This window comes from Coloeus monedula, assembly GCF_965178545.1.
Source record: "Coloeus monedula genome assembly, chromosome: 11".
Taxonomy (NCBI): domain Eukaryota; kingdom Metazoa; phylum Chordata; class Aves; order Passeriformes; family Corvidae; genus Coloeus; species Coloeus monedula.
This window is the reverse complement of record NC_138791.1, coordinates 6532271-6558972: the sequence shown is the minus strand read 5'-3', so window position 1 is coordinate 6558972 and position 26702 is coordinate 6532271. Positions and strand designations below refer to the sequence as shown.

General features: G+C 53.3%; 1 protein-coding gene across 1 annotated transcript in view; it reads left to right on the top strand.

Annotated features, from left to right (window-relative positions):
- The first annotated feature begins 5331 nt into the window (after positions 1–5331).
- Positions 5332–26702, top strand: part of TEX264 (testis expressed 264, ER-phagy receptor) — a 39540-nt gene continuing 18169 nt past the window's right edge. The window contains exons 1-4 of the mRNA XM_082288665.1: positions 5332–5409; positions 6324–6391; positions 7554–7845; positions 13190–13411. Of these exons, the coding sequence (XP_082144791.1) occupies positions 7567–7845; positions 13190–13411 (501 nt within the window). The 5' untranslated portion in view covers positions 5332–5409; positions 6324–6391; positions 7554–7566. The remainder of the gene's footprint in view (positions 5410–6323; positions 6392–7553; positions 7846–13189; positions 13412–26702) is intronic.

Genomic DNA, 26702 nt, shown 5'->3' with positions numbered 1-26702 from the left:
AGTGATTCTGTAAGGGTTGCTCTGGATGTGGCTGACTGATCCTTGACTTGTAGGAGGACCAGAACTGCTTCATAAACTTCTCAAATCTTGGGAAATTGATTTACCTGCAAAAACAAAAAAAAACAACCCAAAATATGCAAAGTTGAGCTGATGGCCATGACACTTGGAGGAGAGAAAGGAAGTCACATAGAGGTGGAATAATGTCAGAAATCACCTGTGTTTAATAGCTTTTATTATGAAGGGTGTGTCCACTACAACATGAAGTAATATGAAAAGAAAGGGAAATATGAGAGTATAAATAATCAGGGTTTCTGAAAGTCCTTTGGAAGCCCTCCCCCTCCTCAGATTTACAGCAGCTCCCCACAGACGTTCTGTAGTTAGAAGAGTCTCATGAAGTATTTTTGCAAGGCAGTTTTTTGCCAGGAAGGAGATGAAAATCTTAAACCAAAAATGTCTTTTGACTTTAAATTTGGAGTTGTTGTTGCAATGGTAACTCTTTAGAGAGCTGCCAGAGAGGTTTTTAAAAGCACTCTTTATACATGTGCATTAAAAACATGAGTACAACATGGCTATAAGAAATTAATTTTCTGGTTTTGGAGCTAGCAATTAAGGTTGAAACAAATGTTCCTGCTTGTTGTTCCTTCTGCAGTCACTCTTGTAAAACTAAAGGAGAGCCACTGACATGAAAACTGTTGGTGTCATTACCACTGGGCTGCTTTGCTTTGTGGAGCGTCAGACTCTGGTTAGAATGACATCGTGTAAGGCTCTTAAAATCCTGCTGAGATCCCTGAAGCCTGTTAGGGGATCCCTCATTAAAATTCTGGAAGACAGTCTAAATTGTCAGTTGCTGTAGAGAATGAGCTTGTTGACAAATCCACATTAAACCCAGCACTTTTTGCAAGCACAGTTTGCAAACCCAGGGAGACGGAGCGTGGTGTGTTCCTGATTCCTGTCTTGGTTCTGTCTAGATGGAAAATGGAAAAACACTCTGGGTAAACTATCTCGTGTTTTCAGCAAGAAAACAACCTAAACTTAATCTAGACTTCGTGTACAAGAAAGAGGTTAAAAAAAAAAGACAGGAAGGCCTGGTTTGTTGGTATGTATTCTTCTGTAGCTCGAAGACAATGGAAGATAATCCTCAGGGTAAAGAAGGAAGTACACAGTTGCTGCTAAGGCAATGCAAGTTGAAGGCATGCCACAGGAGGAGAAATAAGAGAATATTTCAATGCAAATGTCCCTATAAAATACATTTTTCACCAGGAAAAGGAGTGGATAGCTCCATGCTTTGTGTGTGTGTGTGATACACTGCAGTAAGAGGTACAAATATTCCCAGCATGGGCAAAGGGAGATACTGTCCTCTGGATCAAACACAGGTGTCTGTGAGAAGCATTGCTAGCAATGTAAGAACATCCTTCTGGAGCACTGGTCCCTGCCTGGCACCAAGGGAGGAATTTGGCCAGACCTGTTTGGTCATGAGTCAAAGGTTGCGCACCCAAGTTCCAAGTGACTGGAGCTATAAACAGCTTTAAATGATTTTCAGGGGAGTTCAAAGATGAATAATGCATCTCTTCAGGCTTGTAAGTGATCTTTTATTCACAGAAAATCAAAGCAATGTACAAATTTAGTTGCTGGCCTTGGGGAGGGGAGTCTGAATGACTGCTTGTCATTCACAGTAGCTACCAGAGGTGATATGACATTTGAAAGGAAGAGATGAAAGCTCCATTGCAATTTGTTAAATAAAAACCACCTCAGTATCTTGCTAAATAGCTGATAATCGGAGGTGCAGAATTCCAATCTGATGTTTAGGGCTTTGATAGCAAAAAGAGGAACTCATAGGCTACAACCTACAAAAGTTTTTCTTCCGTAACTGTATGGAAGTTTGCTTGTAGTATCCATGGAAATTCCCTATGACAGAAGTAATTGTCCTGCCACTCCATGTCTTGGCATAACTGAGTGTTTTGCCTGTCACTGCCATCCATTCTCTTTGGTTTGCTGGCTAGTTTTGTTTTAGCCACTGGATCCTACAACTCCCAGGTTTGTGTGGTTCAGGACTGGGATCTGAACACAAGGTGAGAATCTAAACTTGATCCTTCTGGTTTCCAAAGGCAGAAGGTAGGGAAGATTGTGTCTGTCTGAAAAGTTCTTTCTTAACTTAAAAACTGCATTTAATTATGAGACCATTTTTGCTAATAGATCATGGGGGAAAGTAGTTTGCTGTTTAGCACTTGTGACCTAAATAGACAGTTAACCATAAGAATAATTTGCTTAATTTCTTAACACTTTTAAGGTTGTCTGAAAAGGTGTACATGTCTTTTCTTACTCTGTAACACTGAAATTTTTATTCCTGTCATGAGAAAGAAACATTCCTGTCCTGCAGCGGGAAATTAATTTAAATCTGAGGGCAAACCAATGGATCAATAATTAATCCTTCAGTGCATCTCCTCTTTCGTGTTAGCAGAGGTACCAAAAGGTCGAGGGCTGAAGTGCTGCCAAGTTCCTCATGCTGTTTGCAGGCTTTCACAGGCCTGGCCCTTGTGGGATGCCAGGTTGTATGTGAGCCCTTCCTGGTCTCATCTTGAGGTTTTCCCATCAACAGCAGCTGCATTGCAACAAATGAAGAATGGTTTAGAAAATGTATCAATCCTACAAGAGGCTCCACATTGGCAAATATTAAAAGTGTATGTGTCAGCACTGGGTGCTGAGAAGTGGAATCCGTTGTGCGGCGGGGTAAACCTGTGCTGTCATGTGTAGCCTTTGTGAATGATTCCCAGAAAGCTTCCTGCTCCCAGCACCACTAACCCTGTGCTTAGGGAGGCCAGTGGCCAAAACCTTACTGACTTAAATGAGCCACGGCCTGGTCCCGGCTTACCGGACCAAGCAGCATCCAAATAGCCCTTTGTGCCCTCACTCTGTCCACACAGACAGCCCAGTCCTGCCCTCTGCCAGCACAGTGCCTGCCCTCTACAGTGTCTTTCCTCTGGAGAGGACCTACCAGGTGAGCATTTCCATGTGCCTGTGCTGCCTTCCTTCCAGTTTTTCCCACAGCTGATTGTCTCCCTGGGTTTCAAGTGACCAAGTGCTGGTCTTGGTTCATCAACAGTAATGCAGAGTTCCTGTTATGGGCAGCCAGGAAGGACTTGGGAGTGGAGCCCATCTGTGTCTGTGCTGATGGAAATTCCCCAGGGCCATGTGATCTGTTCTGGCCTCTTGCCTGCCCCTCTAGGGGAGGGTATTTCCATGCAGAGTTAGTCAGAGCTGTTTGTGTTTTGCCATGTTCCCAAGGTGATCAGTATCCTTATCACATCTATTTGCTTACTGGGCACCTGAAGTGACCTTTGCAAAGCTCTGCTCACCTTGTCCAGCAGGTAAAAGCAACTGAGAGAGGAAGGACAACTAAGTGTCTTGTCTTGGAGCAGAGGATGGAGGGTCCAGCAGGCGTGAGCAGAACTGAGAAGCCAAGGACTGGCCCAAGGCTGAGATGAATATCCCAGCACAGGTACCCTGCTGAGACAATGTGGGGTATTGGGGGAGTGAGATGAGGTGACTTCCCTGTTGAGCATCATTTCTGCCTGCTAATGCTGGGATGAAGCTGGAGTCCCTCTATAGAGAGGCTAAAGTTGATGAAGAAATGTTGGCTGGAGCTTGAGAGGTGGGGCAGCTCACCCACACCTTCTGCTTCTGCTCACAACCCACCTCCACTTCTGACTGCCACTTTGGGAGAATTCAAATGAGAATGGGCTGATCTGCATCCCCTGTTAGAAATGTATGGCAGGCTCACACAAATCTGTGCCTACCATACCTTGACACACAGGGCCCTTCTGGAGAGCACATTTTACATCCTTCTGCCTCACCTCTTCCCAATGTGCTGGTTCAGAGTGAAGGCATGGAGCTGTTAAATGAGACCCAAATTTTAGTGCTTGCTGTTGTAATGGAGAAATAAATGTGTTACGTACTAAATGTGTGCAGATTTAAAGAACTTTAGGGCCGAAGGAAGGAGAAGTGTCTGATGGTCAGAGCTGGCAGCTGCAGGGCTTTTGAGTTCTATTCCTCTTCTTGCCAGTGATTTACTGCATGGCTCCAGGCGAGACACGTAACCAAGCTGGAATATTTTCTTCCAGCTGCAAAAGAGTTATAATGCCAAATATAAGGAGGGCCTCTGAGGTTTAACTAATTCCAGTTTATGGAAAGTTCAAGATCCTCACTAGGAAGCTGCTGGAGAAAGGCAAGTACTGATGTATTGTAGTATTTCACACTGCTGTTCATAAATGATCACATTGGTGAAAAGCAGTGGCTGGGCTCCCTCTGCAAACAAAAAAACCCAACCCCGGTGAAGGGGGTTGGTATGTAGGGAAATGGGTGTGAAACCACAGCAGGAGGGACAGCAGCAAACTCCACTGCTCCTTGTTGCTACATCTGGAGGTGGCTCATGAACCAAGGTAGAGCAAACTTTCCCTGCTAAGAGGGTTGAAGAGGCTGAAGAAAGTTCAGGAAAGTGTGAAGGCTGCTTCTTGGCTCACCTGGTGCTCCCCTTGTTGGGCAGTGCTGTCTGAGATGTCTTGCTGGTTTTCTCCTTCCAGCTGGGCGGTGGGAAAGGCCGAACACAGGCAGAAGCCAAGATGTTTCTGCCAGGTTGCAACAGCCCCAGCGATGGAACCTGCGAGCGGCTGCTCAAAACACTCTCTGGGTTTGTTGGGAAGGGCTCGGGTGCTGCAGAGCAGCTCTGCCCACTTGCCCCAACCGGCCAGGCCAGGCCGAGTGGTCAGGGCCGTGACGCTCAGGGTGGCACCGGCTTCTCCAGCGCCTGAGGGAAGGAACCCATTCACCGGAGGCTCAGCCACCAGGGATACGTGCCAGGATGTGCGCCGGGATGCCGCAGCCCAGCAGGCTGTAGGACACAGCGCTGTTCAGCTTTCAGGACCAGCAGTGACCTGGAGGGTGCGCGGGCTGGGAGGGGACAGGAGAGTCCCCCGCCTTGCTGCAGGGGTCTGGGAGCCCTGCATCCACAGCCCTCCTGCTGGGGGCAGGGCTGGGCAACCGGGGAGGCTCTAGGAAGGGTCGGGAAGCAGCCGGCAGCTGCGCGGAGCCCCGTGGACCCTCCGGGGGGACTCGAACCCGTGCATGTCCGGAGGCCGGGCCCTGCCGACGCCCGTCCGCCAGGGGGCGCGCTCCCCCGGGGCGCTGCCGCGGCCCCGCAGAGAAACGCGGCCCTTGGGGAGCCCCGCCCCAGCCCCGCCCCAGCCCCGCCCCAGCCCCGCCCCAGCCCCGCCCCAGCCCCGCCGCCACCGCGGCCCCGCGCCCCGCCCACCCCGCCCGCCCCGCCCCCAGGCCCGGCGCGCAGCCGCCCCCTGGCGGCGGGGCGGGGCGGGGCGGCGCCGGGATCGCTCCGGGCCGGCCGCACCGGGAGTCCCGGTGAGAGCGCGGGGGGTGCCCGGGGACCCCGCCCGGCACCGCGGCGGGGGCGGCTCTGCGGGGATTTGCGGGGCCCGGCAGGCAGTGCCGCGCCAATCCGGTCCCCCCAGGCCGCGGCCTGCTTGGAGCCGGAGGGCGCCGGCCGGGTCCCGCAGCGCTCCGGCGGGGGGCACGCCCGTGGCGGGGGCTGCACCGGTGCCGGTGCGAAGGGCGCTGCCTGCGGGCAGGCGGGACCCGGGGCTGCGGGGCCGTTCGGGGCAGACTCCCACCCTCCGCCGGGCACGGGCACCGGGAGGGTCGACATCCCGGCCGGAAAGGGGAGGTGACATCCCCGGCCCGTGGGGAGGGCTGGGGGGAACCGGCAGTGCCTGCCAGTGCCGGCGGGTAACGAGCCACGGGAACTGTGAAGAACAGCCAAAAATACCCTGCTCTCTGGGGCGGCTGCCATCAGGGCCCTGGGGCTGGGCGTGGGGCTGGCAGCTCGGGGAAATTCACCGGAGCCGTGATTGGAAGTGCGGGTCTGTGTTGGTTACAGGGAGGAGCCGAGGCGCTGCGGGGACGGGTGTATCCCTCCGGGAGCTCTCGGCTTCCAGGGCACCCGGGAGCGGCTCCGGGGCGGCTCAGGTGTCCCCGGGGACGGCCGGGCTGGGACACACCAGCAGAGGCAGGACTTCGTCCTCTTTCACCGTTCCTTTCCCATTTCCATGTTTCTTGGTGCCCGTGCATTCAGCCACAGAGTTTTGGGAAGAAATCTTGGCCTGCGTGGTCCCGAGGTCCTCCTCGGGATACCGCTCCTCTGGGGAGCAGGTCCGAGGTGACCGGGCGCCTTTCGGCTGCTCTGCCGCAGCTGTTTTGCTGCTTTTGGCCCCGTGAGTTTGAGAGGAAGCAATGATACTTATTTTTTCCTGCTGCAGCGCCACAGATCCCGCACCCCTGTGGATCAGATGTCTTGAAGCATTTCTGGGCTGAGCTGGTTTTTCAGGTGAGTGGGGTCATGGTGTGAGATGGTGCCCAGCCCAGGAGCGTGGCCCCCGGTTTGGGCTCAGCAGGGCTTGGTTATGCCGTATCTCTGCCTGCTGGGTTTGAGCAGAGCGGAGCCGCCTGCGCTTCCTACCAGGATGTGGCTTTTCTCTTGTAAAGCTGAGTGAACAAGCAGCAGCCTCGGTGAACGACTCTTTGTGGACAAAGTGTGTTACTAACACACAGAGGTAAAGGTGGACTGTTTACTTCGACGCTCACTTCCAAACCTACCTTCTGTGAAAGTCCCAGGGGGGCATCGCAACCACTCCCTGTGACCAGAGCTGTGTTTCAAGGGAGTGTAAAACACAAACAACTCTCCTGAAATGGTTTGGGTTGCAACTCCCCAGAGTGGTTGCACTTGGTGGGTGAAAACAAGCGGGAGGTATTCACCAGGATGCTGTGTCCCACAGTGAGCGCAAGAGAAAAGATGCCAAACAAAACAGGAAGCCTTTGTTGAAGTTATAAAAACTCTTTTAGTTTAAAAAAAGACATCTAAAAGGAATACCAGTAATTCATTGTACCTGAGTGTGTTGGGAATGCTTTTTCTAGCTGGGTCTTCAGCTTCTTCTGAGCCTCTCTGTGTGCTTGGATCTGGATCTGAACTGGTGTGGTCCTGATTTGGGTCATTGCAGGAATGTCTGGGCTTCTAGATTTATTGACAAAGGGGCTGCCCTGGTTACAGTGGGCCTGATATCTATAAATGATAAATTATTTTATTATGGTTCCCTGATCCTTAGCCCAGTTGCTGTGTATCTGTTATCTGTTGCATGATGCAGGCTCCCAGGGTGGCTTTTGGTCTCCCCTGGCTGCAGAACTGGATTTGAACAGTTTTGAGGAGATGGAGGTGATGCCTCTCTGTCCTCCCTTCAAAACCACCTCATTCCCAAGTGGCGTTGAAGCAATATGATTTGTACCTGGTGACCAATTGGAACAGGCTGATGCAACATGGGACTAATATGCAGGAGGCTTCTGGGGGGTTTCCACTCTATTAAGCTTCACACATAAGAAGAATTGGAAGAGAGAAGAGAGTGCATTTAGCTGCAAATAAATCACTTTAGAAAGCAGTTCTTTGCCCGAGAGATAGCTTGACTGCCTGTCTTTTTCTTCTCTGCTCTTGCTGCCAGTGCCTCAGGAGCCATGGTGCACCAGGAGTCCATCATGACCGACTGGGTGCTGCTGGGGCTGATCGCGGCGCTGGTCGTGCTGCTGCTGCTGACCATCTTCGGTTTCGTCGTCTACTCGGGGCTCTTCACCGAGGTGGTTGTGAGTGCTGGCTCCCCCCCTGTCGGCAACATGACACTGGCCTACAAGTTCAGGGTGGGCCCATATGGAGAATCCGGGCAGCTCTTCACGGATGGCTGCAGCATCTCCTCGAAGCTCTGCTCCATCGGCGTCTACTATGACAACCCTCACACGGTAAGGTGTGCCCGGCGAGGCCAGCACGCTCTTGTGGTCAGCACCCGGGTTCCCAGCTCGGGATGCTCCCTAATTGTGTTTCAGGCACGTGCAGCCCATCCTCTGTAGGTGAGCACTGGGGTTCACAAGGTCTCCCAGATCTACAGAGGACCCTCTGTGGGAAAGGCACCTTAAATCAGATGAGATTTTGCATAATCCTGATTGAAAGGCATTGGGTGAGCAAAGCTTGGTATCTTCTGATATCCTCTGCTGAACAGGGTATCAGCAGGATAACAGATCTGGCTATGGAACAGAAGCCAGTGTTCATGACCTGAAGGTGAGGCATTCCTTAGCATGTTCCCTGGAAGTGCAACCAAGGCTCCTTCTGGACTTGAAGCTCTGTGGTTGAAAGCAGGTGGTCTCTTCAGCTTGGTCTGTTCTCATCCATACTCCTTCTCTCGTTTCTAGTGCTCTCATGTGTTTCTGAGCTTCCCTGTAGTTCTTCCATCCCCTGAGAGTTCTTACTGAAACCTCAGGTGCTGCGTGCTGAGGGCTCCTGTCTGATGGAACAGTTGCTCCATGATGCTCCTCAGGCTGAGACGTGAGCAGAAAGCACACTGCCTGATGGCTGCCAGCCAGAGCCCAGTACTCCATGGGAACAGTTAAAGGCAAGGAACAAACAAAAGTGCATCAGAACTTGTTGGGGGGGTGGAACCTGGCTGCTGATGCCGGGTGACTCTGGGATTTCCAAATAATGGCATGTGGGCATTTGTCTGGGGCAGACAGCCTGGCTCCCCAGTAATTCTGCAGTAGCTAGTGTGACCGTGGAGGAATCTGTGGGGAGGAGGGACAACAGAATGGCCAGCAGCTGTGCATGTGTGCTTGGGCATGTGTACTGGGGGCTGGTGCAGGGCACAGTGCGTGGGCTGGTAGCCCTTACCCAGTTCTTCTGCTCTGAGGGTGGCTGGTCCTGTTTTAGAAACCTTGTTTCATTGATTGCAAGATGGTACTCCCAAGGATTGGACCTGCTTTGAGGGAAGAACTTGTCCATAAAAACATAGTACTGAGTGAGCTGTGACAGGAAGATACTGGAGGTGAGAAAGCACTGAGCTTGGCAGTGCGCAGTGCAGCCTGGTGTGCTCAGCCACCTTGTGTCCTTACATCCTGTGATGCCCTGGCTTGTCTCTACTTACCTGGATCATGGGAGGCAGAGAAGACGCTATGGTGCCTCTTGGCCTGGGAAGAATGATGACAAAGATGACTTCTCTCCTTAGGGTGAGCTGGGCAGAGGCAGGGTTTGACTAGGCATGCTTGGACACTTTTGTCTGGAGGAAGTGTCATGTTTGGAGCAGGAGCCATGGAGAGCGCCTGGGGGTGCCAGGACTCACGTGGTCAGAGCGGCCATTTCACTGCCACTAACTTGTGTCCTTGAGTTGAGCTCCTCACCTGGAGCTGAGAGTCCTGATGCTGCTGCTTGTTCTGCCGTGGTCTCCGGACGCAGAGCAGGCAGTCAGTGCTGTGGGAAGGGCTCAGTGTCCATTCCCAGTGCTGTCCTGCTCCAAGGGTGTGACGTGCGTGTGCCTGCGGTTGCCCTGCTGCCTTTCAGCTGCCATTGTGTCAAGGGTGTTGTGCCTTGGCTCTTTGTTTGCCGAAGCCTGGGCTAGTAGAAGCCTGTACTGCTGAGGCCCACAGATACTGATAAGGATATTTGTGGTAACTCCTGCCCTGGCTGGCACAGGGAATGCTTTCCCTGGTAGCACCAGGTGAGGCTAGGAAGGAGTAACTCCACGTGAACCTGAAAATTTGGGCTGTCAGTACAAACTGCCTCCCTTTTCAGATCTTGTCTCTTTTTCTCCTCTTCCTGTAGCTGCTGCATCTCTGCCTTCACCCTGGGGCTGGAGAAGGCAGTGGGGCTGCAGGCTTTGTCTCTGGTGGCCAGCCAGGGTTTTGGAAGCCAACTGTTCCTCCTTGTGGCAAGAGCCTAACCTGCCCTCCAAGGCTTGTCAGGCAGCCCCACAGACCTTGCCCTTCTCTGGAAGGGTTGCCTTTGCTCATGACATTGAGCAGGTGACATTGGCCTGAGCCTCCTGTCTCTGTAGTCACTGTGGTGGCTGGGAGCCAGGGGGGCTGTGCAGGATGTAGCTGCAGTGCCTGCAGCTCTGCATAGTAACAGGAGCCCCCCCTCGCCTGCCATCCACAAGCACAGTGTCAGACCTGGTCTGCTGGAGCAGCTGGGATGCTGGTGGGACCTTCCACGGGCTGATCTGTGGCTCCTGAAGTGGTTCCAACAGAGATCCACATGTCATCAACAGGCAGGTCAGGCCAGGCAGGGTGCTGGGAGTGAAAATGTGTTTGGGGCACATGGTTCTCTTGCCTCTGGGCAGGTGAAGAAAGGGCCAGCTGTGGCTTGGTTTCTTGGCTGGAGACTGCAACGCTCATACCTGACGTGCTGGCTCAGGTGCAGAGCACCTCAGCATCCCGTGGGGCACCCTGTGTGCTCATAGCCACTGAACCATGCTGGCATGGGAGATGGTGTGCACTGCTGGCTCCTCATTCCTGGAGGTTCTGCGGGGTGGGGTCGGTCACCCAGGCTGCCTTTCCCCTGAGAGGAAGAGATGACCTCCTCCTCTTCCTCCTCGTTCTCAGTGCTCTCCTGACCTCGGTGAAGCACCTTCTGGCAGAGCTGCCCCTCCCAGAGCTGGCCACTTGCCACGGATGTTGATTTGTCTCCAAAAATAGACCTTTTGTCATCAGGCAGCAGAGCGTGCTGGCTACGTCCCACAGTGTCTCTGGCAGAGTGCTGGAGGGCTCTGGCCAGCCAGCCACCCCCAGCCATGGCTCCTGGGGGGCTTGGTGCCCCCAAAACTGGGGCAGGAAGGGGCTGGTGACCAGCCAGTGCCATGTGGCAATTACTGTGCTGGTGGACTCACGGTCAAAGGAAGCTCTGGCTAGGAGAGAGGATGGGAATGCTGAGCTGGAGAGCAGCAGCCATGTGCTACTCTCGGCTGGGAGTGGGGCTGGGGGGAGCCCCATGGCCTGAAGCATGTGGGCTGCCTCAGGGTCATGCCAGGCCTCAGGGCAGCCGCTGCCACCAGCGTCCCTGGGGCTCCCTGCTGACTCTTGGCTCTCCAACATTCACACAAGGATGCTCCTCGAGTTCTGCCAAACCCCTGCCAGCAATATTTTATGTGTTTTAATGGACAAGATTAATATTAATTTCAACTACTTTTTTTTTTCTTTTTCCTTTTTCTTTAATATTTAGCAGCCCAAAGGACTTGTCCCTCCTTTTCCCACCTCTGGCAGGAACAAAAATAACTCCTCAGCAAGGACTGGATGTGGCGGGTGGGTTTGTGCTCAGCTGCAGCCAAGCTCCTGCTCATGTATAGCTGTGGGCATATGCCAGGGCCTTTTGCCTGCAGTCTGTGTGCTCAGCAACCAGCCTGTGCTCAAGTGTTGGATAGATAAGGCCAAAATGCTCTGTGAATGCAGAAATGTCTTTTCTTCCACTCAGCAAAGCTGCCGGATAGGTTAAGTAATAATTTCCAGAACTGCTCTGTCAGGATGCTTGGGGGAACAGAGGCTTTGATCAGCACCTGCCTACTGGAAAAGACAAATCTGTTAGGGAAAAATTAGGTTTAAGTGGATCATTCCTTCCTTCTCTCCTTCTGCCCTTCCTTCCCTCCCTTCCTCCCTCCCTTGACATGGGCTTTGCCCTTGTGGGGCTACTTGCTGTGAAAAGGAAAGGAGAAGGGAGGAAGCAAACATTCCTGGCCTAGCATTGCTGCCCACTCCAGTCCTTCCAACAGTTGCTCTGGGGCTGGGGTTGAACTGTCTTTGCTCAGGACATAAATGGAGATTGAATGTTTAAAGGAATTTAATCGAGATTTCCATATCTCCTTGTTTCATCTGGCTCTTTTCCCAGGGATGCCATTTACGGCTGCCTCTTGCTGTCTTTGGGGTGGATCTGCTTCTCCTTTCCTGCCCGGAGCGGTGATGGATGCTGGGCACAGGCCTGTGTGCAGCTCCCTCTTGCAGCACAGGAGGGCAAGAGCGAGCCATGAGACGTGTCCCCAGCCTGATGGATGCTGCTCCACAGGCTGCTTTCTTCCTTCCGTTTACAGCTGCTTGTGTTCCCCTTCCGGAATGGTCCCACCGTGGAACATCAAAAAGTGTTTAAGGGAAAGGCAGGGCAAGGAGTGTGGAGAGAGAAGTTACACTGCAGGAGGCAGCTTTGGTGAGCTTTAGTGCAGCAAAGTTAGGGATGAGATAAGGGAGCACAGATCCCCTTGTGGCGTTGCCTGGGCATGGGAACCGGTAAAATGCTGGCCTTGGTGCATCCTCTCTCTGCTTCACATCGTCCCTGTGAGAGTTTTGTGACACCTTTGTGCCCTTAGGTTGTATCAGGGAAAGTGGCTGGGTTCTCCTGCCCCCTCCCACATTCCTGCCCAGGGCTGTGGGTAAGCTTGAACTCGAGTGGTGGGATTCTGTTAAAAACTAGAAATCAAAGTTTTGGCCTGTGTCAGCTTTGGTGTGGAGATGGCTGGAGTCCCGTGGGCCTTCATTGTGCTGGTAGCAGGGGTTTGAGCACCCCACTTGCTGGGCTGAGAGCCCTGCAACCCATGGGAGGCATCCTCAAATTTGTAAGGAGAGCATCTTTTAGGTTTTGTATGTTGTTGGGGTTCAGGATAGAAGTGAATGTTTTTCTGTTTGTGTTACTACAAACAGCTGGGTGACTGCATGCAAGTCTTACCTGCCTCAGTTTCCCCACCCCAAAACTACCATACTGAGTGTGCCTACTTTGGAAGGACCCAGCAGCCTCTGGATTTCTCTCCAGCTTAGTGCCAGTGGCCCATGCTGCTTGGTGGCATGTACACATGGCTGCCAGGTGACTTCCTCGGGGGTGGGGTGGAGGCAAACCGGGCAAGCTGTGATCCCATCTCTCAGCCCCCTCCATGATTTGCAGGGGTGTCCAGCAAAAGGGGATGGCAGTGACCACTTGGTGACAGTGGGGTCTCTGATGCAGGATCAGGAGACATTACCTGCAGTGACTGTCACCTGTGACATGTTTGAATGAGCTGCTTGGTGGGGTTTAGCTTCTCTGCTGCAAGTCCCTCTACCCTCCAAGGAGAGGAGCAGCACCTTCTCCACTGGGCTGTGCATTTAGGCTGGGAGGAGTGTAGATGATTTAGGCCTGGATCAGCCTGGGTTAGGACTGGGCACCTGCCTTGGTATGCCCAATCATGCTGGGCCATTGCTTTTACTGTTTTATGGCCATCTCCTGCCTCCATGCTCAGCAGATTGAGGTTTTGGCCAGTTTCAAGCCTCTCTCTTCTTCTGACCCTGTCTGTCTGTCCCCTTCAATCAGGTGTCTCCAGAGAAGTGCCGCTTCGCCATAGGCCGCATCCTGAGCGAGGGAGACGCAAAGCCATCGGAAGAGCAGATCCAACGGTTCCAGAAGTATGGCTTTAAGATCTTCAGCTTCCCTGCTCCCAGCCACGTGGTCATGGCCACCTTCCCGTTCACTACGCCGCTGTCCATCCATCTGGCAGTCAACCGTGTCCACCCAGCCCTTGACACTTACATCAAGGTTAGCAAGTGTGGTGTGAGGAGCGTTGCATGTGTTCAGTGGGCTGTCAGAGGCTTCTCTTCCTGACAGCTGATGGGGCTGCTCTGACATGTCATCTCTTGATGCCTTCCCTTGGGCACCACCATCAAGATCTCTTCCTTTTGCAATCTGGCAGGTAGTTCCCCAGCAGGGATGTCCTTCCATTCGCTTGGTAGGCACAGGGGTGTCTTTTCTGCTGTTTTGTGTTTACGAGAAGCAAGTTCTCATCTAATAACTTGCTGCTTTTCTCCTTAAAGCAGAGATAAAAGCTGATTTTCCCCTTGAGTCTCTTTCTTGTTGTTAGGATCTGGCAGGTATGGGCCCTTCAGTGTAATGCTTCGTGCCATCGAACTTCTGTTTTGAGTGCCAGCCTCACCGGTGGGGCAGCTGTCTTCTTCAGGGACAGGAGGAGAAGTTAGAAACTTTCTGGCCTGTGGGCTTATGAAAACTTCTTTTCAAGCAATACATTGAAATTTGCTGCTCTTGGCCCTGGCTGGCAGCTGGCTGCTGTTTGCTGTGTTTGCCCTTGCCCCTGAGTGGCCACCCCTGCTGCTTGTGGTCTTTCTGAAGCCAGCTCTGCTGCCTTGCTCTGGCAGCCAGAGCAGCCGTGGCAAGGGTGTTCCTAAGCGGCATATCTGACACAGATACCTCCAGATGCAGGCTTTCCAGAGAGCAAGGAAGGTCCCAGCCAGCTGGATGATGGAGGGAAGGGACTGTCCTTCCCAGTGGGGGCGGATGCTGTGGAGGGGCCGGTGCTCAGCCCTTAGCTTATCTGACTGTCGAGTTCTGACGCTTTCGTTGGTTCGTGTTGAAACACACTATTTATAAACTTGCTTTTCCTGGCGAAACTCCCAGCCTTGTGGAGGAACCGTGTGAATCCCTCCAGCCTGCGCTGTGCTGCAGGATGGCTGCCTGGGTGCCAATCCTGGAACTTCAGCTGGGGCCTCTTTGCCGACCCTCTTGTCCACCCCAGCCGCAGGGAGCTGCCCACTGCTACTGGTGGAAGATGCGTTAACACTGGCAGTAGGTGACACCACCACTGCTGCTGCCCCCCGATCTGGAGAGCAGAAGCAGTTCCCTGTTCTCATCCTCTCACTCCATCCTCTGTGTCTCCTCCTGGAGCTGTGCCAGCTGTTTTGCTGCGGGGGCATCGGGCGCTGCTGCCAGCCCTGTGGCGGACGCGCGGGCGTGCACGGAGGGGGCTGGCGCGGGCGGGAGCATCAGGTTGGCCTCGGGAGCGCTCGGAGACACCGGGCTGACGTTGCCTGAGTTGGGGAAAGGTCCCGGCAGCGCATCTGTCGCATGAGACATGGAGTTGTTAGAGCTAAAAAGGGAACCGTGGGTCATTCTGGGAGCACCTGGGAGTGTTTAATGGGAGCGGCCGATTTCGAATTGAAATAACTGAAATCAAACGGAAGCGCAGCGCCCACAGCCACGTGCAGAGGGAGGGGACACATTTTGATCTCTGCCCCAGTCCCAGCAGCACGTGGGTCAGGGTGCCTGCGTCTGTCCAAATGTCCTGCAGCAGAGCAGGGCCCCCCTGCCCGTCTGGCAATGACCATGGGGACACAGGCAGGGAGAGGGTGGATTTGCCATGCCAGGTGGGGCAGAGGGGAGTGGGTGCTGCTTCTCCCTGCACACTGCACCGTGGGGGATGCCCTGCCTTTCTCAGTGTGAGTCTCTTTCTTCACAGGGGACTTGGGAGGCTGTTTGCAGCCGTGCCAGCAGCATCCCTGCTGCTTCTCTCATGTCGTTGCTGCTTCTCCCTCGGACTGGACTGTCTGCACCCCTGCGGCTGTTCTGGCATTTCCTGGGGTGGAGGGATTGGGAGGGAAGGGGGAAACTTTCATGGAAACAGGTGACCTGTGCCCGCTCGGTGGTGGGAATGGGGGTTGCCATGGAGACAGCTTCTCCAAATAGCATCCTTCATCCCACCCCCAGAGCCCAACTCCCTTAAGCAACCCGAGAGAGCAGCGAGACAGATTTGCTTTATTTATTTATTTATTTATTTCCTGTGTGCCTGCTTTGGGAAGGGTGCTGTTAATGAGAGCTGGGGGTCAGGCCTGCCAAGAACAGGTCCCCCACAGGTCTCCCATCCCAGCAGGTGGGATGGCAAAAGCCATGAGGCATGAAAGGGGGACTCAGTGGCAGGGTTGAAATGCTGGCTCCCATGGAGAGAGGGAATTAGCGGAAGTGGGGGGAGGATGACATGGCTGCCTAGTCCTAGAAAGAAGTTGTGGGAGAGCAGGAGATGGAGAAGGAGCTGAAGGAGGCGGAAGAGGGTTGCAAGGTGGGGAGGGAGGGCAGAGAAAGCTTTGGAGAGGCTGAAAAATAGAGAAGAGGAATGGGAGGAGAAGGGGACTGGAGGGGCTGTGTAGGGCAAAGGAGCTGAGGGTTTGGGGTCCAGCTGAGGAAAGAGGACAGCGAGAGGTGGTGGGGAAGTCTGGGGCAGAGTTGAAAGAAGCCTTCCCACGGCTTCCCATGAGGTTAGCTTGGGGACATCTAGTCCTGAAGGTTGGTGGATGTGGATGAGATGTGTGGCTCCCTCTGGGCTTGCTGGTGCTGTGCAGAAGTTAACCAGGAATGCTTGTGGCTCATGTTTCCCAAGCAGTGAGGGTGCAGTGGTGCTGGCTTTCAGCAGTCTTGACTTTGTGTTTCCCAGTCTGCTGCTGCTTTGGAGGGACAGGAAAAGTTAAAAACAAATTTAGAACAATAATTTACGAAGAGAATTCTTTTAATAATAATGAGTCTCCTTCCATTAGGGGTGGAAGGGAGGTGGGCCGGCATGGAGCAGGAGGTCTCATGTCCAGGCTGTCCTTGCAGCATACATCTTTGCCCCCCTGGCTCTTGTGAGCTCAGGAGCTGGCGTTTCCCTGAGACTCTGGGTGCAGGCATGGCTTTTGGGAGCTGTGGGGAAATGGCTGCAGCCATCCTTGGCAGGTAAGAGGACATCCTTCCCCAGGGATGGCAGGCTGGCAGTGACTTACTGTCTAGAATCACCTTCTGAGGAGCCCAGGAGAGGCTGCTGGCTCATTACTCTGAATATGGGTTATTTAAGGCATAGGCTGGGGTTATTTAGTGTCCCCTAAAAGCATTTCTTCCCTAATAACCTCTGATGTTGCTTCTCCCTGCCTCCAGGCAGGTGTGCCCTGCTTTCCTGGGATGTGCATTCCTGGCCCACAACACAGCTGCCTGTCAGACCTGGCACTCCCAACTCCTGGGAGCAAAGGAGAAAGCTCTTCTCTGGTGGGGACCCTTTCTGACAGCTCTGGGAGTGGATTATTCCCCTCCTGCCATTTCAAGGAGTGTTTCTTCTGGTTTAGGTATACTGGGCTTTCTGTGGTGGGCTGTGTGTCCCTGCATCTCTCTGCATCCTTTCTGGCATCTAGTGGGCACTGCTGGGTGGGTGGGCTTAGACCTCCTGGCTGTTGATCTCCTCTGGCAGCTGGAGAGGTGGCTAATTGCATCCAAGGCAGAGCTGCCAGGTGTCTCCCACTGCAGCCCTAGAAGTGCCTCGTTCAACCTGTCCTCTTTCTGTGGGTTTTTTGGGTCAATTTTGTGCTCTCTTCATCCAAGGAGGATGTGGAAATGGAGGGATGCCAGTAACATCCTGGCTGCCTTGCACCCTCCAGAGCACCAGCTGACTCACCTCAAGCTCTGACTCTGCCTAACTTGGAAAACTGGGGTCTTATGTCTTTAGATGGTCTTGTAAAGGTGTCCTTCAACTTCAGCAAAACTCCCAGTTTTTTTCCTCCCCCTGGGCTCTGTAATCACAAGTATCCCACTTGCACGGGCTTGTGAATCATCCCTTTGCAGTGCAGATCTCAGGCAGCAGTGGCTGAGTGATGCTAGGAAAGATTTGGGAGACTATCAGGTTGGCTCCTGCCTGACAGACGCTGTCGTGTTCCTCCACACCTCAGCTCTCCATAAAAGGAGCTCCACAAGGTGCTAGAAAGACACGGCTTGTTCCTGTTTACAGCCAGGGAAATGTGTTATTCCTTGGGCCATTAGCTTGGGGCAGGCTTTGCTCCCTTGTCAGCTATGGCAGTTTAGGATGAGGTCGCCTCTGGCCTCTCTCTTTGCTAAGCTAAATATACAAAGCTTGAAAAGTTGCCGTGTTTTCTAGTGCTTTCCATATTTTCTGGCCTTAATTTCTGGTTTCTTGTTTGGACCTATTTTGTACTTAGAAAGTTCTGTGACTTGTCAGTAGCTCAAACAGATGCTTTATTTCAGCAATGGTCATACTGCTGTGGCACATGAATCTCTGGTGGAGATCTTGTCCCCTGCCACAGACCCCCAGTCCTGGCTTTGTTCTGAGCCAGCTAATAGCAACTTAAAACATGTGCCTCTGCCCTTTGATGGAGTTGTAGTTCCTCGATTAAAGATGGGAAATGATGCCAAGTCCTACGTCTTCTCTGAGCTTGATTGAATGGCACGAGTGCTGGTTTGTTTTATCAGTCAAGCCCGCCCTCCCCACAAAAATAAATCATGTTTGCCAACAGGATCTGACAGCTGTAAACGAGTGTTGGTTGGCATTAATTATGCTGATCTCCTTTGCTTCCTGGTGATCTGGCCCAGTTGCAGCCATCCGTATACTTTGCCTTGGCTGTCTTTGCCTGGGCAGTCTGTGCTTGTTCAAGTCAGCTATTTACCCACTGAATGTTGGCAGGTACAGGCTGCTGTCTCTCCTGGGATGTTTTAGTATCTCCTGCTGGCCAGAGATCACCCTTTGACATGTGGACAGCTTGTCAGCAGGGACTTCAGCATGTTAAGATGGGCCTGTGAGCCATGTATTTTATCTTGTCATGGAAGAGCAAACATTTCACCCGCATGCTCTGCCCACGTCGTCTGACTTTGTCCCAAATTCAGTACAGAAATACTCAGTGAACACTCCTCCCTTCTCACTGGTGCTGCTGAGGTTTTCCCTGGCTGACCTATCCGGGATGTGTGCCATCCTTCAGACTCTGCTCCCCTACCTACTGCCCCAAACAGCTCTATAACATGGATGCCTTTCTGTCTGGGGGCAGCTGGGAGCCTAAGTGGTTCTTTATGGCAGCTGAGCCTCAGTGCCCTTGTGAGGCTGCACTCATCTTTCCCCTCTGGCTCTCCTGACTATGCTGCTGAGCCTGCTGCCTTTGCTCAGATCTGTTGAAAATCCTTTTCTCCCAGCTGTTTTAAATGAAGGTCTGTGGAGCTGTGTTCCCATCCCAGGTGGTTTGTGTTTTAAAGGCCATCCTTTTGCTTGGCCGTGTTGGGAGGCTGGGGTTGGGGGTTGGGAGCAGATAAAACATTTGCAAGAATGGCTCAATTATTGGGATGTTTTTCCACTTAAATTCTTTCTCCTGGATGATTTAGTTTATTTATTTCAGGCTCTGTGCATGAAGCATTTTTAAATGCCAGCTTGTTGTGTGTGAGCAGCTCAGGCTTCAGTCTGCACGTGCGTGAGAGCTGATCACAGTGGCAGCTTCAGCCAATCAACTCCTGCCTGAATTTTCCTCCAGAGGTCTAGGAATTACTAACAGATGTCTAGTCCTGTGTTCCTGAGTCACAGCTTCATTTTTCCTTATGAACTCCTTTGCTCTCCTGCAAGCTCTGTGGACCAGAGGCTGAAGACTACTGCCTGAGGTGGAGCCTGTGCTGAGCCAGGGCCACTCAAAGCCATATGTCCATATCTCTAGAGAGAAGGAGGAGCAGGATACCTCTATCCAGAATGTATCACCACTAACCTGGGACTTTGCTGCCCTCAGTGTCTCATCATGTGGGTCTGGCAAGACTCATCCAGTTTATGTTCTTCCTCTTTGCATCAATGGGTGACCCTGCAGAATATGCCAGTGTCTTTCTGCAGCTCTCAGTCCTTCTCATGCCTTTTTCCCATGCCCCAGTGTGACTGTGGGAATCAATTTGCTTAAAGAGGGTGCTGGGGATAGGGGTGGTGGCTCAGCTGCCTGGGTGGGTGGGATGACCTTCAGTTTAAGCCCATGTGCTCTTGGGTGTAGGTCTGTAGGGTTCCCAGGAAGACAGGAGGTTACCTGACACTGCTGGTAAGTGATCCTCACACATGAAATAATAACAGGGGGGAAAAAAATCCTAGGGAGTCATAGAGGATTTGATGTGTCCATCTTGTGTTGATGGCAAGGATGAGACCAGAGCTGATAGGTTGACAGGCCGATGGGCCTTGGGCTGTCAGGCGTTTGGAGTAAGGATACAGAGTCCAGGAAAAGTGTTTTGGGAGCCCTTGCATGGTCCCAAGCTGGGCTGTAGGTCATGTCACTTGTAGCTCGTGCACTGTTCATGGACCATTCCTGGTTGTCCACCAGCCTGGTTGATGCTGAGGACAAGCACCAGAGAACACCCTTGGCTGGTGCGTGCTCTCTGCCAGGAGCCAGTGAAGCTCTGGATCTTGGGCTGGGCAGGAGGAGCAGGCGTGGGCACCGTGGTGCTCCAGCTCGAGCCTGTCCAAAAGGTGACATGCAGCGGCAGGAAGCAGAGAGGGACCCCGAGGTGTCCGTGCCTTTGCGGGCACATTCATCTCTCGCTGACCTGCACTGACAGCTGGTTTTCAGTGGGCTCTCTGCAGCGAGGCCGCCCGCTCGCTGCTGGTTGGCACCCCCCAGCTGGATGTCACATCACATCAGCTCGCGCATTCACAGCGACTTTTAGTTATTAAATATTTTTAGCGACAAAGCCATCCAAAGATGTTTCAGTCCTGCAAGCGAGAACGACCTCGCCTTCAGCGTGGGGAGGGCAGGATGCCCACGACGTCAGGCCGGGAGCTGAGCCAGGTGGAAGGGAGTGTGGTGGGCAATGTCGTTCAGCGCCGTGGGGACTTGGGAGCGGGGTGGGCTCGGTCAGCGGAACGGGTCCGTTTAACCTGTGTCTGCAGGGAATGCGCTCCTCCCGCGCAGCTGATGGAACATACGGGGAGCCAGGCTCTGCGTCACGTCTCCTGCCACTCGCAGCAGGCATCCCCACTTCCCTGTTTCCCCACAGGAATGTGGCAGCCCCAGGCCACTACTCCTCTGCTGTCAACTTCTCCCTGGTCCTTGCAGGCGGGCGGTGAATTCGCACTGGCCGTGCTTCGTGTTCAGTGCTGACAAGACTGACCTGTGCCAGGCACGCCAGTGTGCACCAGTCAGTGTGTGCTGGTTTCCCAGCCTGTGCTGGTGCCATTCCTGCAGTTCTGCTGCCTTGTGCCTGCACACACCTTTCCTCTTGCAAGCAAACTGTGCAGCTTCTGTTTTGGCTCTGCTATTCAGCTGTTGCACAGGGGCAAGTGTAAAACTGCAGCTCTGACAGCATTGCTGCTTTGAGCAGGAAAGGTTTGCTGACCAACTTTGAGCTTTGGTAGTTAAAAGGCTCCTTCCCTGCCTCTGCAGCTTGTAGCATGTGTGAAATTACCTGGGTTTTCCTCAACTTCTTGTTGACTCTGTGCAAGAGTCTGTCCTAGCAGCAGGCAGGAGAGTCCTGGTTCCAGGGAAGCAGCTGCTGTGGGATGCAGGCTCCTGCCACTTGGCCTTCCAGTCCTAACTGATTACAGAATGGGAACAGGCCAGGTTGGAAGGGACCTGGAAAGAGAGTCTGGTACAACCATTCATGGGAAAGGGAGCGTGGTTATCTAGCACCCAATTACATCTTGAAAGCCTGTGGTGATGGGGCTTCCACCACATCCCTGGCGAGGCTGCTCCATCTGGCAGCTCAGCCCCAGGTCTCTGCCACAATGGGTGCTTTCCTGTGACATCCAGCATTTTGATCCTATTTCCATCCCAGCTCCTTTTTCAGGAGCGTTTCCAAAGGCAGCTCCTGGAAGAAGAGTGAACTTCAAGTGCCTGCCCTCCTATGCATGCCAAACCGTGCAGGCATCCCTGATGGCCCAACAGCCAAAAGCCTGGACCAGTGTTGGCTGTCAATCAGTGGTCCTGCTTGGGGTCATTTTCGTCCCAGGAGGGAGTAGGAAGCCACCTCACCCTCCCGAGCTGCTGCTTTGGAAGGCTGGGAGAGCAGCCTTGTAATGACTTGCTCACCCTTGCAAAATTATCACAGAGATGAATCTTCTCAGACAAAAGATTTGCTTCCCCCTCTCCTTTGCAGCGAGGATTAATGATCACGGGAGAAGCTGGGGATATTTCATATGGGTGTCCAAGGAAGAGAAAGAACTGAAATGGTTTGCCTTGGGCAAGGGGGGAGAGTAAAATACTACAGTACTTTTCTGTCAGATCTCTTTATCGACTTGATCTATTCATATGCTCTCCCCAGATGTATTTATAGAGAATCCCAGAGGATGCAGTCAGTTCAAAAGGTTTTCTTTGTCAGGCATTGGAGACGTGTCCAGCTCTTTCCAGCAGCGACAGTGTCCTGAACCTTGGGGTCTTCCCTTCTTGACAGCTAGTCAATTAATTCAAGGATGAGATTGATCTGCCTCTCTGTAATTATTTAGCTGGGTCTTAATGAGTTTTGTCTGGACAGGTTCTTCCCCATAGCCCTCTGAGCCAGACCTTGCCAGCTGTGCCAGGCTTAAGAAACAGCAAAATTAACCCGATCAAATGCGGAACAGCTTCACAGAAATATTGCTCTTTTCCAACAAATGCTGTTGGCCCAGTTTCCCTGGCTGTGAAGCTCCCACTTTGAAACCTGTGGAGCAGGCAGATAATACATTTGAAAGCAGCGGCATTTTTACCTCCAGAAAAGGGACCATTGTGCTGTGACTATCTTGCACTTTCTCGATTCTAGTTATGTATAAAATGGTAGGAAAGGCCCTGCTTTGAGGAGGGCAAGAGAGTGAAAACATTTCTCTTCTGCACCGAGTCAAAATATGGATGGATGAATCACGAGGTTGGGTGGTGATCGGATCACAGGGACAAAAGAACATCAGTTCTTGCTCCTCCTCATGCCTAGAGCGTGTGTGCCGTAGGCAAGGCACAGCTTTGGGGCTGCACCGGTGGCTGGGGCACCAGGGAGGTGGCTGAGCCCAGCTGTTTGCTCTGAAGGAAAGGGTCACACTGAAAGTCTCTTGGGGTCTCTTTGTTTGACAGGGAGATACACACACACAAACCTGTGTCATGTCTGCCCGCCTGCAGCAGCTGCTGCCCTGTGGATGCTGTTGGAGTTGATGCTGCTGTGTGCTAGTGGCCCTGGGCAGAGGCAGCAGGCTGGAGGCGTCCAGAGCCTCATGACCATGACAGGTGTGGAGGTCTGTGGAGCTGCTCACATCTTGGGGAGGCTTTCATGAGCTCAGCATGTGCTTTTTCTCTCTTTGTGCTGTTGCCTGGTGGCTGTTGCTCCGCCTGGACCCGTAGGGGGACTCACAGCCTTTGGGGAGTGGGTGCAGGGTATGGAGAGGTGCAGTGGTTCAGTTCAGACCTACATACAGCCAGTACATCCCATCCTGCTTTGAGGAGCAAACACCCACTGCCTGTTTATTGTCAGGACTTGTGTTGTCCCAACAGGCTGCCAAATCCTGGCCTTCTGAACTCGTCTGGATTTTCCAGGACTGGGTTAATCTTCATGGTATCCAGCTGCCTCAGCTGTTGCAGGGCTCCAGAGCAGCTTGCAGACTGGTCTATGAGCTCCTTGAAAGAGGAAGGTTGAGCTATGCTTAATTATTGGCTTGCAGTCTTTTGGGGGGGTGCCTGTGAACCCTCAGCTCCAGGAGTCCTTTTGTGCCTTTTTTTTGCCAGCATGTGGCAGCTTATTCCAGACTGTGCTTCAGCCATACCAGGGAAAATCAGAGCCTGTAACACAAATGTTGGCAGTTTGTAACTCCACCACTCACGCCTGAAGCTGGAAGGGGTTGCTCCAGACTAGAACTGCCCTGAGGCAGCTGATAGAGGTCTGCAGCATGGCAGGGATGTCCAGGCTTCCTGTACTGCTTCCCCTGCTCCATCCCAAGTGAGCGACAGGTCATGGCAGTTCTCTTCACCTTCGTGTCCAGTGTGCTGGGTGCGTCATCTGGCACCTCTCCAATTGCATGGCAGAAAGGACAGGTGTTTGTTCCCCTGTTGTCAGACCACAGTGGGCAGAGGGGGCCAAGCTCCCTGGGGAGCACGAGCCAGTGCTTGTCCTCTGTCACCCTTGAGCTGATTTCTCTCAGGATTTAGTGCAATGCCCAGCGTTGGTAAGAGATGGAAGGTACCCATTACCCTCAAGAGTAGATCAGCAGCTGATGGACCAGTGCCTTTAGTCCAACCCCAGCCCACCCAACATTCACCTTTCGTGGGCTCCTCAATGCTGTGGTGAGTGTGAGGAGGCAGAGGCTCATGCCTGGCTTGAGCAGATGCATTTCTGCTGGATTTGTTGTAGATAAGCTCTCCTTTAGGTAGGATGCCTCTGCCCTGCCAGGTCTGCTAGGCTGGGTCTGCAGTCCTAAAAGGATGTGCTTCCAGCATGGAGGAGAGGAGCAAATCTTCCTAAGAGGGGAGATGATGATGGGAGGTCACCTCTCCTGGGTACCAGAGAGAAACTAGGACTAATTTGGAGCTGAGTCTCCATACAGCTTTTGGGACAGAATCGGCCTCCTCTGGCACTGGGATGGCAAAAGAGACGCTGGAGCCACAAAATGGAGTCACTGGTGAGGCTTGGGGTATGCTTGTCTTCCAGGCCACTGACATCTGAATTTTGCACATGTGTGTTTTGCATGGCTGCTTCCTCCTAAAGCTCAGTGAGGCTCTGCTGATCTGAGGCTGAGCTCCAAATTAAATGGCACCAAACAGTGAGGCTTTACATTTCAAAGGCTCAGAGCAGAAGGATGCCTGTGACTTTCTGTCACTGTGGAGTAATTGGTATGATTTTTTTTTTTTTTGGCGGCTTGTACAATGACCACCAGGTGCTCACTCACAGACAGATGGTTTTACCTGCATCTTCTGCTAATGTGAGGAATTATAACAACCCCAAAGGGATGAAGAGGGGTGGCAGAGCTGAGTACAGTGGGGAGAGCAAGTTAGTAACTGCTCTGCATTCCTGGCTCTGGCTGCTTATCACAGTGATAACTTGTGGATGGGCACATTTGCATCACAGGACCCCTGGAAATTTCTGCTTCTGTTCCCCCATTCCACACACCACCAACCAGAAAAATCTCCTGGTACATTTAAAGTTGCTACAGTGTCTCTTTCTCTTCACGGCTCTGTGAGATGGACTCTAAGGCAAAGGTGCTGCTTGAAGGTCAAAGATGGAACTCTAAGGCAGCTGGGAGAATGGTTGGTCTGGGAGCCCCAGTCCCAGCACGGCACTGGGGGCTATTGCCTTTCAAAGGGAACCTGAAGGGGTGTCATGGCCCTGGGGGATGAAGAGAATGTGCCATAGCTGATGACAGAGTGGCCCTCTCTGCAGCTGCCTGTTGGCTTCATGTGTTTGCTGATGGGCTCTGTTCCCACTCCATAAGGTTGTAAGGCACTCTGGAAAGGCTGCAGGGACAGAAACCATGGCCTCATTCCCATTGTGGACACCTGCATTTTTTCTCTGCTACTGGATGGCCGGTTACTCTCATTTACTCTGGGGTTTATTTCTGCCTGGAGCTGATGGCAGGTCCTTGACATGCAGGAAGGTAGATATCTATCATCTGCTGGGGCCAGCTGCTCTGCTCTTCACGCTGTGTGGATTCACAGCTTGGGGTAAGGTCCTCCCAGTGATTCAGTAACCAGACCGTGAATTGGCAAAAGCTTATCAAGAGGTCAATGTGGAGAAAGACTTGCTCAGGAACTTCTCTGCTGAGCAGTTCAGGAATGAGCAAAGCAGAAGTGGCTTCAGGGGCTGCCAGATGTTGTGGGCTCACAGCGGAGGAGCACAGCCATCGACTCCTCTCTGCTCCTGCATCTTCCTCCTCCTCTCTCACACACACCTCTAGGTGCCAAGTTCAAAGTTCATTTGTTCTGCCCAGGTCCTGCCACCCCAAGAAGCCACTGCCTTCATCTCCCACTTCTTCCCGTGCAAAGCCGTGTCTCCTGGTGGGACCTACTTTGGGACCCATAGCATTGGCACAGCTCTGGCTTTCTGCTGTGTCCTGGGGCAGAGGACCAGTGTCCAAATTCCTCCCCTCTTGCTAGTCAAGACCCAGCAGCCTTTCTGGGACAGCGCTGCAGCAGGCAGAGTACACTTCCTGCCTGTGGCAAGCTGTGGCAGCTTGGGGAAGGGCAGATGGGGGCAGAGGTGTAGATATGCTCCCCCAAAGCCCTCCCCATCCTCCGGGTACCCAGAGTTTGAGGGGGACATCAGCACTGGGAGGAGGAGGGATGACCTCCAGGTCTCAGGGCACTAATGAGGATCTGGGGCAGCTCTGGTGGCTGCAGCTTTGGCTGATGTGCTGAGGTCAATGGTGTTGCACAGAGCTGTGTATGGTTTGGGGTACCTGGGAGAGCAGAGCAGTGGCGCAGATGGGGAGTTGGCTCCCCAGGAGGGAAAGATCTGGAAAGCTGAATGGTGTGATGCATCTCTGGAGCATTACCGGCTCATGGAGCACATCTGGGAACATATGGGATCCTTGTGGAAGGGCAGAGTCAGGCTGGGCTCTGTCCTTGCCTAACTGCTTTGATTTCTTCTCTTGATTGATCTGCACAGTCAAACTCACGATCCTTTGTTGGCAGAGGAGCATTTGCCAGACTGCAAAGGTCGCTGAAAGCAGCTGCTCCCCTCCCCTGCTGCCTCGGTTGCCGGCAGAAGAGCCCGGCTTTGGAGGCGCTCGGCTTGTGTCCCTGCTGGCAGCGCCAGCCACTGACTCCCCGCACGCCCGGCACACTCAGCAGGCGCTCTGCTCTCCAGACCAAGGTAATGAGCCACCTGGGACCTGTGCCGGGCCCCTGGTGGGCCGGGGAGGAGGAGAAGTGGGAGCTGCAGAGGAAAGGCAGCCTCGCCTCGCCTCGCCGTGCCCGCCCGCAGCAGGGCCGATGGAGAGGTGCGGGCACGTGCGGCCGCTGAAGTGGCGAGTCGCGGCTCGGGGACAGCTGGAGCTGGCCCTGACGGATCTGCCCAGTGCCTCCCTTCACCTCCCTTACCCCCTGCTCGCCTCCCCTGCGTTCCCAGCTCCTCCCGCATTGCAGGCAGCCCGCCCGGCTGTGCCTTTGCTGTGTGCCCGCCAGCGCTGTTTGTGTGCGCTGGGATTTCCTCGGGCGAGTCTTTACCGCCGGCGGCTGCGGTGGCTGCGGGCTCCAGGGGCTTCATTAGCCGAGCTCACCGGGGGGAATTGTCATCCCGCAGGGTGAGGTTGGCTCTTTGCCCTTTGTCAGCTTTTTGGGGAAGAGAGATGCAAGCTCTTGGATGTGGGGGTTTGAAGCTGGCTTTCTGGAGG